This window comes from Delphinus delphis, chromosome 6 (assembly GCF_949987515.2).
Source record: "Delphinus delphis chromosome 6, mDelDel1.2, whole genome shotgun sequence".
Taxonomy (NCBI): Eukaryota; Metazoa; Chordata; class Mammalia; order Artiodactyla; family Delphinidae; genus Delphinus; species Delphinus delphis.
This window is the reverse complement of record NC_082688.1, coordinates 22,672,931-22,690,112: the sequence shown is the minus strand read 5'-3', so window position 1 is coordinate 22,690,112 and position 17,182 is coordinate 22,672,931. Positions and strand designations below refer to the sequence as shown.

General features: G+C 37.9%; 1 protein-coding gene across 5 annotated transcripts in view; it reads left to right on the top strand.

The window, feature by feature from the left end:
• MUSK (muscle associated receptor tyrosine kinase) overlaps positions 1 to 17,182 on the top strand; it is a 91,822-nt gene that overhangs the window by 15,658 nt on the left and 58,982 nt on the right. For all 5 annotated transcript variants that reach the window (XM_060013345.1, XM_060013343.1, XM_060013342.1 and 2 more), the window contains exons 3-5: positions 7,254 to 7,405; positions 11,955 to 12,082; positions 13,415 to 13,556. In XM_060013345.1, the coding sequence (XP_059869328.1) occupies positions 7,254 to 7,405; positions 11,955 to 12,082; positions 13,415 to 13,556 (422 nt within the window). The remainder of the gene's footprint in view (positions 1 to 7,253; positions 7,406 to 11,954; positions 12,083 to 13,414; positions 13,557 to 17,182) is intronic.

Below are 17,182 nucleotides of genomic sequence, written 5' to 3'. Positions count from 1 at the left end.
CTCTCACCACTGTTATTCAACATAGTTTTGTAAGTTTTAGCCACAGCAATCAGAAGAAAAAGAAATAAAAGGAATCCATATCGGAAAAGAAGTAGAGCTGTCACTGTTTACAGATGACATGATACTATACAGAGAGAATCCTAAAGATGCTACCAGAAAACTACTAGAGCTAATCAATGAATTTAGTAAAGTAGCAGGATACAAAATTAATGCACAGAAATCCCTTGCATTCCTATACACTAGTGATGAAAATATGAAAGAGAATAAACCTACCTAAGGAGACAAAAGACCTGTATGCAGAAAACTATAAAACACTGATGAAAGAAATTAAAGATGATACAAACAGATGGAGAGATATACCATGTTCTTGGATTGGAGGAATCAGCATTGTGAAAATGACTATGCTACCCAAAGCAATCTACAGAGCCAATGCAATCTCTGTCAAACTACCAATGGCATTTTTCACAGAACTAGAACAAAAACTTTCACAATTTGTATGGAAAAAAAAAGACCCCGAATAGCAAAAGCAATCTTGAGAAAGAAAAATGGAGCTGGAGGAATCAGGCTCCCTGACTTCAGACTATACTACAGAGCTACAGTAATCAAGACAGTATGGTACTGGCACAAAAACAGAAATATAGATCAATGGAACAGGATAGAAAGCCCAGAGATAAACCCACGCACATATGGTCACTTTATCTTTGATAAAGGAGGCAAGAATATACAGTGGAGAAAAGACAGCCTCTTCAATAAGGGGTGCTGGGAAAACTGGACAGCTACATGTAAAAGAATGAAATTAGAACACTCCCTAACACCATGCACAAAAATAAACTCAAAATGGATTGAAGACCTAAATTAAGGCCAGACACTATCAAACTCTTAGAGGAAAACATAGGAAGAACACTCTTTGACATAAATCACAGCAAGAACATTTTTACCCACCTCCTTGAGAAATGGAAATAAAAACAAAAATAAACAAATGGGACCTAAGAAACTTAAAAGCTTTTGCACAGCAAAGGAAACCATAAACAAGATGAAAAGACAACCTTCAGAATGGTAGAAAATATTTGCAAACGAAGCAACTGACAAAGGATTAATCTCCAAAATATACAAGTAGCTCATGCAATTCAGTATCAGTAAAACAAACAACCCTATCCAAAAATGGGCAGAAGACCTAAATAGACATTTCTCCAAAGAAGATATACAGATTTCCAACAAACACATGAAAGGATGCTCAACATCACTAATCATTAGAGAAATGCAAACCAAAACTACAGTGAGGGGCTTCCCTGGTGGCACAGTGGTTGAGAGTCCGCCTGCCAATGCAGGGGACACGGGTTCGTGCCCCAGTCCGGGAAGATCCCACATGCCGCGGAGCGGCTAGTCCCGTGAGCCATGGCCGCTGAGCCTGCGCGTCCAGAGCCTGTGCTCCGCAACGGGAGAGGCCACAACAGTGAGAGGCCCGCGTAACACACACACACACACACAAAAAAAAAAGCTACAGTGAGGTATCACCTCACACTAGTCAGAATGGCCATCATCAAAAAATCTACAAACAATAAATGCTGGGGAGGGTGTGGAGAAAAGGCAACCCTCTTGCACTGTTGGTGGGAATGTAAATTGATACAGCCACTATGGAGGACAGTATGGAGGTTCCTTAAAAAACTACAAATAGAACTACCATATGACCCAGGAATCCCACTTCTGGGTATATACCCTGAGAAAACCATAATTCAAAAAGAGTCATGTACCACAATGTTCATTGCAGCACTATTTACAATAGCCAGGACATGGAAGCAACCTAGGTGTCCATCGACAGATGAATGGATAAAGAAGATGTGGCACATAATATACAATGGAATATTACTCAGTCATAAAAAGAAATGAAATTGAGTTATCTGTAGTGAGGTGGATGGACCTAGCGTCTCTCATACAGAGTGAAGTAAGTCAGAAAGAGAGAAACAAATACCATATGCTAACATATATATATGGAATCTAAAAAAAAAGAAAAGAAAAATGGTTTTTATGAACCTAAGGAAAGGACAGGAATAAAGACACAGATGTAGAGAATGGACATGAGGACATGGGGAGGGGGAAGGGTAAGCTGGGACGAAGTGAGAGAGTAGTATTGACCTATATACACCACCAAATGTTAAATAGGTAGCTAGTGGGAAGCAACTGCATCACACGGGGAGATCAGCTCGCTGCTTTGTGACCACCTAGAGGGGTGGGATAGGGAGGGTGGGAGGGAGGTGCAAGAGGGAGGGGATATGGGGATATATGTATACATATAGCTGATTCACTTTGTTATACAGCAGAAACTAACAAAACATTGGAAAGCAATTTTACTCCAATAATGATGTTAATAAAATACATAGATAGAAACAAGGGGAAAGAAATAGGGCAAGTTAATATACTTAGGAATCTTGGTTTACTTAATGTTTATATGTCCAGTCTCTCTTCCCTGTGCCTCAGATGTCCCCACTGTGGTGTTCTTACAAGAAACAGAGTTGAGGTTGAGCAAGGGCCCACAGGTGGAGGGTTCCTGAAGCCAATGATATATATTTGCCCTGTTGGAGGGATGCAGGGATAAATATACCTGGCCAGAGCTTGTCAATTAACCTGCTCAACAGCCATGGATTTTAACTGTGTTTCCTGGATACAGCTCATGGGACCATAATGGGGCCATAGTGTATATCACCAGTGGGTGGTTGTTTTCAAGGTGACAAAGTTGTCAGTCTAGAGGTGGGAGAATTATGAACTTGTCTTTCCATCTCTTCCTACCATAAATAATGCTCTTCTTTGTTCCATCATATTTTTAATTTATTCCATCTATGTTTAGTAGGTGGCAATTTTATTTACTACCTATATTCAACACAATTTATCAATTCTGCCTATATTTCATAAGTCAGTAGCTTACTTTTTATCTCTACTTACAAGTCATTTTACCAATATCTCATAAGTTATTAGCCTTACAATTTATATGCTTAACACTTTTTATGAGTTTTATCCATCTTATGTCTTTGTCTTCTATAATAAAATTGACTATTCCTAAACAATACAGGAAAACCTCATTTAATATACATCATGAATAACAGTGGTAATAAAGTACCTGTAACACTATTACAGTAGAAGTTATAAATAGTTTTATATTACAACATGATGTAATATATTACTGTTGCTTATATACTGGGATATTATTTATATTCTTCTCTACTTTGAAATTATAATAGGTGTTAGATAGCAGTCAGTATTCAAAAGTCAATATTCAAAGACTACTCTCCCCATCATCATCTTTTAACTTGTCCAAGAAGGAAGTTTGTTGCCTACATTGTCAAATAACTTTGAAAACTATTGCCCTATAATCCTCTCATGTGTTTATCTTCCAATATTGTAAGTAGATGAAGAAATGGACAACCAATGAGTTTTTTTCAAATCATGCAAAGAAAATCAACATTATAAGTCTGGTTCAGGAAACCATAAATATTCTAACTTGGCTTATAATACTATGAATAAAATTACTTTTAATAAATTTAAACCTTCCCTTTATTGTATGGCAAAAATATGTTACAGATAAATAAGAAATAAACGGAGCAACAGGTTCAGATAGTTGTTAGTCAAAGGATATGTGAAATAGGAAGAAATTACGTTTTGAAAATACAATTGAGTGCTTCTTGAGGAATAATGAATAACTTTACACAGGAGATACTTGACAAGCATTACCTCAGCCAGGTGATAAATGTCAGTGTCAATAGTGAGAAATTATATTGATAGTAGTACCCTTGTTATGATGTGATGAAATGGCACTCTACCTGTGGTCTTCCTCCCAAAAGCTATAAACCCAATTTAATCATGATAAAAGCATATGACAAATTCCAGTAGAGGAGCATCCTACAAAATATTTGACCAATACTCTTCAAAACTGTCAAGTCATCCAAAGCAAGGAAAGTCATAGAAAATGTCAAAGCTAGAAGGAGCCTAAGGAAATGAGACAAATAAATTAAATGTAGTAGCCTGGAAGAGATTATGCAACAGAAGAAGACATTAGGTAAAAACAAAACAAATCTGAATAAACTATGACTTTAGTTAATAATGTATCAATGGTGATTCATTACCTGTAACAAATGTACCATACTTACCTAAGATGTGGGAAACTGGATGTAGGGGGTATATGTGAATTCTCTATACTACCTTTCCAATTTTTCTATAAATCTAAAACAGTTCTGAAAAATTTCTCTTTGACGTAAATCATAGCAATATGTTTTTGAATCTGTCTCCTAAGGCAAAAGAAATAAAAGCAAAAATAAACAAATAGGACCTAATTAAACTTGAAAGCTTTTGCACAGCAAGGGAAAACACCAACAAAACAAAAAGACAAGCTACAGAATGGGAGAAAATATTTGCGAATGATATGACCAGTAAGGGGTTAATATCCAAAATATATAAACAGCTCATACAACTCAGTATCAAAAAAAAAAACCAAACAACCCAATCAAAAAATGGGCAAAAGGCCTGAATAGACATCCTTCCAAAGAAGACATACAGATGGCCAACAGGCACACAAAAAGATGCTCAACATCACTAATTATTAGAAAAAACAACAATAAGATATCACCTTTCACCAGTCAGCTATCACAAGTCTACAAATAACAAATGTTGGAGAGGGTGTGCAGAAAATGAAACCCTTGTACAGTACTGATGGGAATGTAAGTGGTGTGGCCTCTATGTAAAACAGTATGGAGGCTCCTCAAAAGGCTAAAAATAAAGTATTATATGATCCAGCAATTCCACTCTGGGGTATATATCCAGAAAAAATGACAACACTAATTTGAAAAGATATATGCACCCCAAATTCATAGCAGTAGTATTTACAATAGCCAAGACATGGAAGCAACCCATGTGTCCGTAACAGATGAATGGGTAAAGAAGATGTGGTATATATTTAGAATGGAATCTTAGCCATAAAAAAGAATGAAATTCTGCCATTTGCAGCAACATGTATGGACTTCGAGAATATTATGCTTAGTGAAATAAGTCAGATGGGGAACAACGAATACTGTATGATACCACCTACATATGAAATCTAAAAAGTAATACAAACGAATGTATATGCAAAACAGAAACAGATTCACATAGAAAACAAACTAGTGGTTACCAAAGGGGAGAGGGATGGGGGAGAGGGATGGGGGAGAGGAATGGGGGAGGGGCAAATTAGGCATATGGGATCAAGAGATACATACTATTATGTAGAAAATAGATGAGCAACAAGGATATATTGTATAGCACAGGGAATCATAGCCATTATCTTGTAATAACCTTTAATGGAGTATAATCTAAAAATACTGAATCACTGTGCTATGTACACCTGAAACTAATATAATATTGTAAATCAAGTATACTTCAATAAAAAAGAACAATTTATATTTTGAAAATTATAAATACTTGTGTCCCTCACAATCTAAAAGCAATTTATGTACTTGAATTAAGCAGCAGTGATACCACAGATTATAAATCTTGGAAGTTTATATTTCACCGAGTGGCTGGACTCTTGGTCCACAAGCACATCTGTAAGATATTCCAATATTCATATTTTCCATGAAAACTTATACAAAGCAAAAACTACATGAGAGTGAATATCATGGCTATCCTCAGTTATTTGATGTGATTTAATGAACTACCCAGTGATTATATTATCCTTAGTCACATTAGACCAAAAATTACTCCATCCCTTTTTTCCTCTTTAAGATCAGTGTGTGATGGGAGCCACCCATTGAATTAGAAAAATCAAAATTCCATTCCCTTTACAGTTTTTGTTTTCATGTCGTGTTAGTTTTTCCCATTTCTACCGTAACAAATTACCGCACATTTCATGGCTTGAAACAACACAAATTTACTATCTCCCAGTTTCGGAGTTCGGAAGTCTGAAATAGGGCTCTTTGGGCGAAAATCCAGGTGTTGGCGGGGCTGCATGCTTTCTGGAGGCTCCAGAGGAAAGTCTGATTTCTTGCCTTCCCTAGCTTCTCGGAGCTGCCTGCACTTCTTGGCCCCTTCCTGCATTTTCAAAGCCAGCAGCTGTGTCACTCCATACTCTGCCTCCACCGTCACAGCTCATCCTCTGATCCTCCTGCTTCCCTCTTCCATCTTTTAAGGACACTAATGATTACATTGGGTCCCTCTGGATAATCCAGGATACTCTATTTTAAGATCCCTGACATCTGCAAAATCCCTTTTGCCCTGTAAGGTAACATATTCACAGGTTCTGGGGATTCAGACATGGATCTTTGCTGGGGGTGGGGTGCTTTACTCTGCCTAATATACGGATTTAGCGTAAAGGATATTTGGTCATAAAACTCACTTTTAGGTTGACGCTTCCTCTCAGATTTCTTTCTTTTGTCCTAATTTCCTTCTCAACATTCACACTGCATGTCATTTAGTGAGATAATATATGTAAAACCTGTATTTCTACAGTTTGGGCCTTTTTTGCTTCCTTATGTGTCCCAAGGAACTAGCACTGTACCTGGCACTTGTTAGGCACTCAACAAACATTTGATTAATGAATGAACAAATAGTTAAGTGGTAGTTACTTCTATAAATATTTAACTCTTTCTTTTTTTTCCATTTTTAAAAATTGAGGTATAGTTGATTTACAATGTATTAGTTTCAGGTGTACAGCAAAGAGATGCGGTTCATATATACATACACACACACACACACACATACACACACACATGCTCTTTTTCAGATTCTTTTCCCTTATAGGTTATTACAAGATATTGAATATATTTCCCTGTGCTATACAGCAGGTCCTTGCTGTTTATCTGTTTTATATACAGTAGTGAGTATCTGTTTATCCCTTTCTGCTAGTTGCACTTATGTGTGTGTGTGTGTGTGTGTGTTTTCATTATCTAGCTGCTACTTCCCAGTAAATATGGGGCAGAACTCATATCTTGGGTAATGATATATACTTTCTTAAATAAATAACTTTATGTTTGGTCTCATCAACAGACATCACCTTCTGAAGTTATTTTTGAAGGACTCAACACTGCTCTGATTATTGGAGCCTAGGAAAGATTAGAATATAATGTTAGCTTTCAATTCCCAAATACGCTTATTCTGTTATTCAGAACTCAATCGAATTTCCTCTTACCTTTAGTCTACTTCCTCCATTGGTAAGCCATCTGTGTGATCATTTAATCATAGCCAAAACATCACAGATGGGGCCCTAACCTGCCATAATCCTCTGCGACCCACAGGCTCTTTGACACCCGGTACAGCATTCGGGAGAACGGTCAGCTCTTCACCATCCTGAGTGTGGAAGACAGCGATGACGGCATTTACTGCTGCATAGCCAACAATGGCGTGGGAGGAGCTGCCGAGAGCTGTGGAGCTCTGCAAGTGAAGATGAGTGAGTAGGAAAGAGAATCATCCATTGATTTCAAAGCTGACTTGGTACATTTTGAAGCAGGCAGTAAATAGAGCCTCCCGCATACCTGTATGTTCAGGCAGCCAGACAAGTTCAAGTTCAAATCACAACCTTGAGACAGTCCCACACCTCTTATTCCTGCCATCAACCACCATCCTACAGGCAAGCCTCATTGTTCTCTACCGTCTCCCATTTTCATGCCTTTATATGTCTCTTTATTTGCGCCACCCTGACATCTTTCACCAGGAGCTTCCCTTTAGAATCTCTACCCCATACCTTCAAAACAGTTTCATGAAAACCAAACACCCTTTTAATCTAAAACCTCTTTGCAGACACTTCTCCTACCCTTTTGCCTTGTTTCAAACTTGATTTTCTTGAGCGACTTTTCAAACTTGAGTGACTTTTCTGCTTAAAGGGAGGCTATTTCTTCCCCACTTCATGTCAACAAGGCTAGCATGTACTGATGTTTCATTGTGGCTTTTAAGCCATTATATTTTGTATTCCTGTGCAAAACCTTTCCTCTCATGAGGGCTTTTGCCATTTTGACATTCTCTCTAACTCTATTCCTCAAGTCAGCTACTCACTTCTAGGTCCTCTCCCATATTTCTCAAAGATTTTGATTCCAGATTTATTAAATTTCTATCCATTCCTACTCCTGCCATTATCCTAAGCGATTTCAGCAGCCATGATTCAGAGCCACTGTCCACTTCATCCTATAGCTCCTTGACCTTCACAAGTCCAGTGATGTTTGCCTTAACTCTTTATCAGTCTACCCAATCTATGACCTTGTCACCCCCAGGAAATGGACTGTATTTCAAATCTTAAACCCCAGTAGGTCACATCCTGAACATGGACATTTCTATTTCCATCTCTGTCCGATGAGGAAACTAGTTTCCCACACTCATGATTTGCCTCCAAACTGAAGGCACAAACTCCATCTGTCTCCTTCTCAGCTAAGAACAGAGTCTAGCTCTCTCACACCCTTCCTCCCATTCCATACGATCACAATCATGGTCATGTTCTCCTGCCCTTAACTCCATTGGGGGGGTCTCTGTTACATCGACCCCCAATGGGCACTTCATTCAATTCTCTCTTCACTTTGTTCTCTGTCCTACCTAGTGTGGCATCATCTCGCAGCCCTTACCAGCATCCTCAAATCTCATGACACCCTGTGCTATAGCACCTGCTGCTTGCAAACTCTCAACCTTGTAATGAAGTAACCTTTATTTTCTCCTCTCTGATGTCACAGTACTGATGAGAAAAATCACAGAAACATGCATATTGGCACCATACAAAGCACGGTGGAATCCAGTTCCACCCGGAACGTTTATTATGAGGTTTTGTTGTTGACTTTATCACTATTTCTTACATCTTTTATCTTTCGGTTTTATTGTTATTGTTTTGCTGGAGGAAGTGGTTTGCTGCTTCTTTTCAGTGTGAGCACGTGAGATGCATTTTCTGAATGTTTGTGTGGCTGAAAGTCTTTATTTTGCACTCCAGTTGTTTCACCTCATATTTCCTACATATCTATCTTGATATTCTACTTTCTAGGAGATTTATTTGGCTTTTCCTTCTATATCATGGATTTGGTCTTCAGTATGACCATTCTGCTATTCTGACCTTATATTCTGTACTTTGATCTTAAAAACCCGTATTTTTAATTTCTAGGTATTATTTTTTCCCTGACTGCTCCTTTTCTTCATAGCCAACTTTATGTGTATGATGCAACATTCACTCATCTAAGGATACTATTAATGCACTTTTTTAAAGCATTTTCTTCTTTCACCTGCTTTATTGCTGTTTTCTTCAGGCTAAGTTTTGATTTTATTTTGATTCTCTTTCTTCGTGTTCATGGTCATTCTCACATGTCTGTTAATCTTTTATGTTTGGTCACACCTATAAATGCTGTCCGAGATTAACTATAATGGGTATGTAGTGGGGCTAGTGGGACACCGTGGGGAAGCTGATCTGGGGGTTCTGAGGGTAAAGAGGTTGGGACATACCCACAAGCAGGCTTTCTTTCAGCATGTGGGGCAGTAAGAACACCAAGTAAGGAAGCTGGGATGTTCTCTTTTGCTGAAGAATGAAGGTGTGAGTCCAAAGAGTACATTTAAGTACTTCACTACTTTGTGGTACTACTTTTCCTTTGAATACTGCTTATATTTTTCTGACACTAAATGTTCTTGATTTTGGTTCTATCCTAAATCCTCTTTTTTTCTTCTCTCCTCTTCTTTTCTCCACTCTCTCCTTAGGAAAGCTCACACTTCAGGTGGCTATCCACTGGTGTGGCCGTCCCAACTGTTAAAATTTTGGAATACTTCCACACTGCTTGCTAAAGAGCTGTTTCCTGAGACCCTCGAGGTCCCCACCCCCATGGCTACTCCAACTACCCTCAGACCTCCTTCGGGAGTTCCCTCCCCCAGATTCCTTATGGTCCAACAACTAAGGGTTCAGTCTTGGCGTAGCAGGACACTTCCAGCATCCCACTTCAGCAAGATGACCAGTTCTGATTAGTCAGTGCTCATGGCTCCCCTGAATCATGCTCCCTTAGGGTGGGGAATCCATGACTCCACATCAATACTCAGTTCATTCCTAGTTTTCTTAATGTTCAATTGCCCGCAAAGGTTCTCCTGAGCTCTCACCAACAGATGACAAAGACATCTATTTCATTGAGAAGACAGGAGTTATTTGCTTTAAGCAAAGGTTTTCTGCCTAAGACATTATCTGCGACTCAGGTTTGCCATAGGGATCAGTTCAGGGAGCCCAATGGAAGGAATGAATAATACTCTCTTTGACTATATCACAGGTGTATCAACTCCTAAGCTAAGCTTTTGCCAATAGCTGTATGACAACTCAACTCACAATTGAGGTGCCTGGTCATTGTCTAAGCATAGGTATTCACTGTCATTGATGAGAATGAGCATCGTATGCTTTAGATCGCAGACAAAGTGACAACGTTGATATTTTTCTATAACATGTTTAAAGCCTATCTTGTATCTTTGCCACACTGCAGGGTCATACCACCTCTAAATGGCAATAAATAGCTAGATTAAAAATCAATAGACAGGGCTTCCCTGGTGGCGCAGTGGTTGAGAGTCCGCCTGCCGATGCGGGGGACTCGGGTTCGTGCCCCGGTCCGGGAAGATCCCACATGCCGTGGAGCGGCTGGGCCCGTGAGCCATGGCCGCTGGGCCTGCGCGTCCGGAGCCTGTGCTCCGCAATGGGAGAGGCCGCAGCGGTGAGAGGCCCGCGTACCAAAAAAAAAAAAAAAAAAAAAAAAAAAAAAAATCAATAGACCATGCAGTCTTTGCAAATATCACTTATAACCACCACCAAACCATGTCCCTCCAACACACACACACACATACACACACACACTTGAAGTAGAAGGGCAAAAATCCTTATTTCCTGCTCTTCTACGTCAAAGTAACAAATTGATTATGGCACATGACCTGAAAAAAATAAAATGCATCTATTTCTCAGTAGTCTCTCCTGCAAAGACAGTCTTCTGCTTTGTAACTGTAACATAAGATTCCTTAGGAAATAAATGTAGTTTTCATTATTTTATGAGTGTTTCAAATAGTAAAATCACTGGCATCCTGAACTTGTCAGTACTTCTGTGCAATAGATTTAATAACGTCTTCCTCTGAAAGCTCAATGTTGGAGAATAAAAATTAACTGACATAAACTATTTCTTCTGAAAAAATTAATTTAGGAGTGTTTCACAGAACAGTATACACAAGTTGGCTTTGCAGAGTAGAGTTACTCTGAATTGTATTACAGAATTTCTCTGATTACAAGTATAGTAACATTTGATTTATTTTCTAGAGGATAAATGTATCTAATTTTTAATCATCAAACGTAATAGTCAAATTAAGATGGAAACCAAAGGGAAAGTAGACATAACTCAGAATTATACAAATAAAACTTATATCAAAACTTTACTTTCATATGTTTTCATGTCTGTTGCTATGAATTACGTGATGTTGAATTGTTATCAGTTTATTTTTATTTATTTTTTTATTTTTTTTGCGGTACGCGGGCCTCTCACCGTTGTGGCCTCTCCCGCTGCGGAGCAGAGGCTCCGGACACGCAGGCTCAGCGGCCATGGCTCACGGGCCCAGCCGCTCCGCGGCATGTGGGATTCTCCTGGACCGGGGCACGAACCCGTGTCCCCTGCATCAGCAGGCAGACTCTCAACCACTGCGCCACCAGGGAAGCCCCTATCAGTTTATTTTAATCAACTTTTTATTAACTATTTTAAAAGTGCAGAATACTATGATAATTATAAACTCCTAATATGTTTTATGAACTGATTTTTCAAATAAGATAAAACAGAGATAACCTAAATTTTCAAAAATGATTTCTGTTTGATAGCCACTAAAAACATGTCTTAGCATTTGGTGAATTCTGTATTATAATAAGCCTAAGAATATTTTTAATGTATATTTATAATTAAACATAAACTTAGAAACTCTAAGTTTAATAAAGCCATATTGCTTTTTAATTTTTAACCTTCATTTCCCTTTAGAACCTAAAATAACTCGTCCTCCCATAAACATAAAAATAATAGAAGGATTAAAGGCAGTTCTACCATGTACTACAATGGGCAATCCCAAACCATCAGTGTCGTGGATCAAGGGGGACAGTGCTCTCAGGGTAAGTGATTGTTATGTTAAAACACGTATATACAACACATTGTCAAATACAACAATCCTTTGCAAGCTCAGTCGCACAATTATAAACTTAGTATAAACTTTTTTCCATGTACAACATTTAACCAAACTTTAATATTTCTGTTCCCATATATGCAAATTGTAAGGCATTCCAGTTGGGGCTCAGTAGGGGAAAAAAGAGATAGGAACCAGTAGTGTTAAGGATGATAAAGGAGGCAAAGCAGAGCAAAGCTACAGTCTTTTTTGTTGGTTGGTATTTGAATCATTTATTTTTCAACATTGAATCTTTGAGACTCATGAGATTTAAAAAATGGAACTAAGCTCCAAGCTTTAGACCTGACAAATCGTCTCTGGGAGGAGAGAGAGAAATAAGGTTCGGAAGAAAAGGAATGAGAACATTCTGGAGTGAAGTTAGAGCATCAAGACTGGTGAACAAACCACCTTGACAACAACCTCAATCACATACAGTAGTCAAACTTGAAATGCAGTATTCACACACTTATTTTGTACTGCTTTGTATCTTATACCTACATTTATTGATAAATTACTATACTGCATCACCATCGTCTCTTTCCATCCTTGTATAACCTACCAACTGTGAACTCAGTGAGGTCAAAGACATTATGTTTTTCATATTACTGTACTCAGAGTATTCCATGGGGAATACATAGGTGTTGATATATGTCAATTAATTGAAATAAAACATAATATCAATTAGCTTTGTTTTATTTAAAATAAAACAAATAATTTTCATTTTTTATGGTAATCTATATAATTCTCTGGCTTTCCTTTTGTTATATTTTCTACAATAAAAGCAGGGGGTGGCTCTATATGAATTTAGAGTCCCCAGAGAGAAGATAGATGTAACATTTTAACTATAAAGACCAATTTTTGTATTATCTGTAGAATTTTCGAACTTTTCAAAGGACATATATTCCCCTAAGGATACCATATAGGCAGTAAGCATGGCTGTTAAAAGCAATGCTTTTAATCAAACAGACCTGGATGTGACATTTTTAGATATCAAAGAAACTCCTAAAATAAGGCTTGTTGATGTAGGACATCCAATAAGCCTTGGGGTCCTCATATAATGAAAGAAAATAAAAATAACTATATCTTATGGCATTGTTATTAAAATTAATTTTGGTAATCTTATACTATCTCATTTATTATTGTACGTTACCCATAATAAATGCCAAATAAATGTTAAAATAATATTTTTGATAAGAATGATAGTGATGACTAGATGAAATATAGCAAATGTGTCCTTGACAGACCTATGGCCATTTTTAATTCATGTTCCTGTCCCTGGCAGGAAAACTCCCGCACTGCGGTCCTTGAATCCGGGAGTTTAAGGATTCATAATGTGCAAAAGGAAGATGCAGGACATTATCGATGTGTGGCAAAAAACAGCCTCGGGACGGCATATTCCAAGTTGGCGAAGCTGGAAGTTGAGGGTAAGGAGCTGCGTTCCTTCCCATTACAGTGCTAGCTGAGGGCCTCACGCTCTACTGTGAATCATTTCAGCTTGCAAAACAGAGAGGCAGTAGGTAGTTCATTTCCCTCATTTATTCCAGATATTAGACCGTTAGGTCAACACTCAAAAATTTGAAACGAGAAAAAAATCGTTCCTTTGTATAACAGGTCATATTCCATCTATAGCCCATCAATTAACCAAAACCGACTAAAGTCACTATAATACTAAAACAATAGGATATCATTTTAGAACGTCTTCTTGGCTTGGACAATTCTCCCTTGTTTATAAATTTGAAGATATTCATTTTATCTTTTTTCAGCATAAAAGACGTGTCTTAAAAATGTATCAAAAAGAAAAGAAAAAAAGTAACTTCTTTCCAATTGTATTGTCACAAAGGGTTGAGAAAAATATAATACTGGCTCAAAATGTATAACCCCAAACGGTCCTACTTCTATGAGTTACATTGTCAAAATATTTTCCGTTTTTTAAAGTGTTCCTTTAAGTCAATTAATCCAACAACTGGTTGTGAAATATCTTCACTGAGAAATCAGAATCCAGGTCGAGCTAGGGATTCTATCCATTTGGTCCTCAGCTCCTTCTTGACCTAAAATTATAACATATTTTGCTTAAAAATAGAAACTACCAGCATGCCTATACGAGGTGAGTAAACTGAGTACAAAACTCTTCCCAGCTCCTCCTGTTACAGGCCTTAGAATTAACCTCTCTGGCTCTCAGTTTTCTTATCTGCAAAGTGGGGTTTGTTGTGGGTATTCAATGAGATAAATTACTGGTAGTATTTAGCAGAGTGTCTGACGCTTTGTAAAACTCAGTAAATGTTGACTATAGGAGTTATCACTTCCTTTTCTGTTATCTGATTGATAAAGTGATTATCACACACTGGCACAAATTATAGTTCAGCTGGGGAAGACTTCACAGCTTCCCCATAGCTTACTTTGATGTCACCCTTCTCTTAGGCCAAAATCGAGCCTTTCCTACATTTCTTCCTTCTCAATCATACAGTTTTCTATTAGCTTCTTTAAGATTATCTTTATTTCCTAGCTAGACCTTCTTCTCACAGCTTTAATGATCTCATTTCAATTAACTGTTCATGGAAAGGAATGAGGTTGGAGGGAATAGTGGTTGTCAGATGTAAAAAGAATATATTTTTCGCACAGCTGCCAGAATTTAATATCTTTTAAATTATCAGTGCTATTTAAAGCTCAGAATGCAACAACCAGCTGATGTAACTTATGGAGTGAAAATTAAATAAACATACAAACACACTCAGTCCCACTTTCAGACACAGTGAATGTCTGCCTAGATCCAGTGTTTCCTTGAACTATATGTGGAGGGATACAGAACCAATGTTATCCATTTGTGTACAATATCATAAATATTTCCCTCTTCAAGGTATAAAATATGAGCCCACTGAATTATAACATCAAATACTGATTGTTTAGGTTACTGTCTTCAAAGATATTGAAACCATTTGGTTTAGCTTTGGCCTAGAGAAAATTATCACAGATCTCATTAGTTGGAGTTCAATTACACAGTTTGGTCTTGCCTTGCCATTTAGTTTTGTATCATGCCTATCAGTAAAACTGAACACTCTCCTTTCTTCCAAACACTGAAACGATCATGTTCATTGTGTTAGTAATTAATATATGCTAGAGATTTTATTAAACTTGCTAGTACTGAGAGCTCATAATATCATTTAAAGTTACTCTACCAGTAGGTTAAGATGCTCATTTTAGCACACATGTCTATTTCTACTCCATTTTAATCCTTATTAGTCAATAGACATGAAAATATGTGACATGCTTAGCACAGCTGCTGGTATATATTATGCATTTAGTAAATGGTATCAACTATAATTATTACTATTAGAAGATAAATTTTGCAGAAAATCTGCTTTGGCTATTGAAGCTCTGAAAAATTGGCTTCCACCTAAAAAAATAGTGGAGGCATGTCCACAAGATATAATGCAAACATGACCTATTTTAAAGGAAGGGCCAATTCAACCAACAACTCAGAGCAGGTGAAAAAGCAACTAAGAAGTCACTGGAAGAATCCCAACGTGCCTTCAAATGCCTGCTGTCTTGGCAATGGTGAGGGCTAAAGATGAAGCTGGCCATGGTCAGTTAGGACAGATGAGCATTTGCTATGTATTATATCGGTAACTCTGCAAATTAGTTTGAGCATATCAGAATGAGAGCCCTGTAAGTGCTAGTTGATGTGGGGCTACCTTGAGGGCAAATAGATATGTCAGGGAAAGATATGGTTTGTCTGCCATTGTGAGCTTCTAATGAGGTTAAGCATGCCAGGTTATGGATTTAGTACAGTGTGTTTGCTAAATCCTAGCAGCCATAACAAACATGAAAGAAACACCCTTGGACACAGAAGTAAAGCTAGCTCCCTTTCTAGATTGCCATCCTCAGGCCGCCGGGTCTCTGGAATGGCAATGTAAAGATATTCTACCCTGACGCCTTGCCTTAAAAGATTCAAACAGTGGCATGCAAAATTACTGATGGGACCGTCTAATTCAATCATGACCAAACATGGATGTTTTTCGAAAAGGACGAGCAATGGGATGGCTAACATTTTAAAATCCTAAATGCTTTACATGTATTATTTTATTTTAATTTTCACGAACAGTCACTGAGGAACGGCCTATAATTGTACCATTTTAGGAAACCGAGGAACACAGAGGATAACTAATCCACTCAAGGCTGCACAGATGGAGGCACCTAAGAAATGGGGTAACACTGAATACTGTCTGTTCTATTAAAAAATGAGAGAATCATGTGTGACATTGTCAAGAGTGATGTCAGAATGGGGATGGGGAAGAAGCCAGAATTCTGTGAATGAAGGAGAACAGGAACTGAAAAAAAGAGAGACAGTGTATGCTGACAATTTTTTTCAATAAATTTGGCAGAGAAAAGGGATGAGTCAAAAAAGTTAGCAGTAGTTGGAGGCATCTTTGGCACATAGGAAGCGTGGTTTTGCATGATTTCTCTTTTTAAAAGATTGAAATGTTTAAGAAAAAACATGGACAGTGTTAAAATATTAACGAGAAGGAACCCAGAGAGAAGGAAAATTTGAATATACAGAAGAGAGGTGGAATGTTCAAGGGACTGTGGTGCTTGGGAAGGCAAAACAGATGTATTCAGCAATAAACTTTATATAGGGGGTGACCGCATGTCCCAGTTTGCCCAGGACAGTTCTGGTTTACACCTGTTGTCCTGGAATAATTATTAATAGAGTCCTTCTTTTACTTTCAAAAATATCTCAGCTTCAGTGGTCAATTATATGATTACTCAGACAGGAAGAAGAAACTTCCTTCCTCATAATAGGAAGAAGGAGAAAAGAGGTGTATGCCAGTGTAAATGAGTTCATAAGTTGGGCAGATGGAATTTGAGAAAGCTCTGTTCTGATGGGCTCTATTTCCTCTCGGAAGTAGGAAGTAAGGTTATCTTCTGAAAATACTTCTGTAAAGGGGGGCAGCGGGATGAGGAGAGTGGAAAGGTTTTAAAATAGCTGTGGGGAATGGGGGAGATGACTCACAGGGAAACTAGGCTTGCTGGGGAACATTCAGATTTTAGCAGA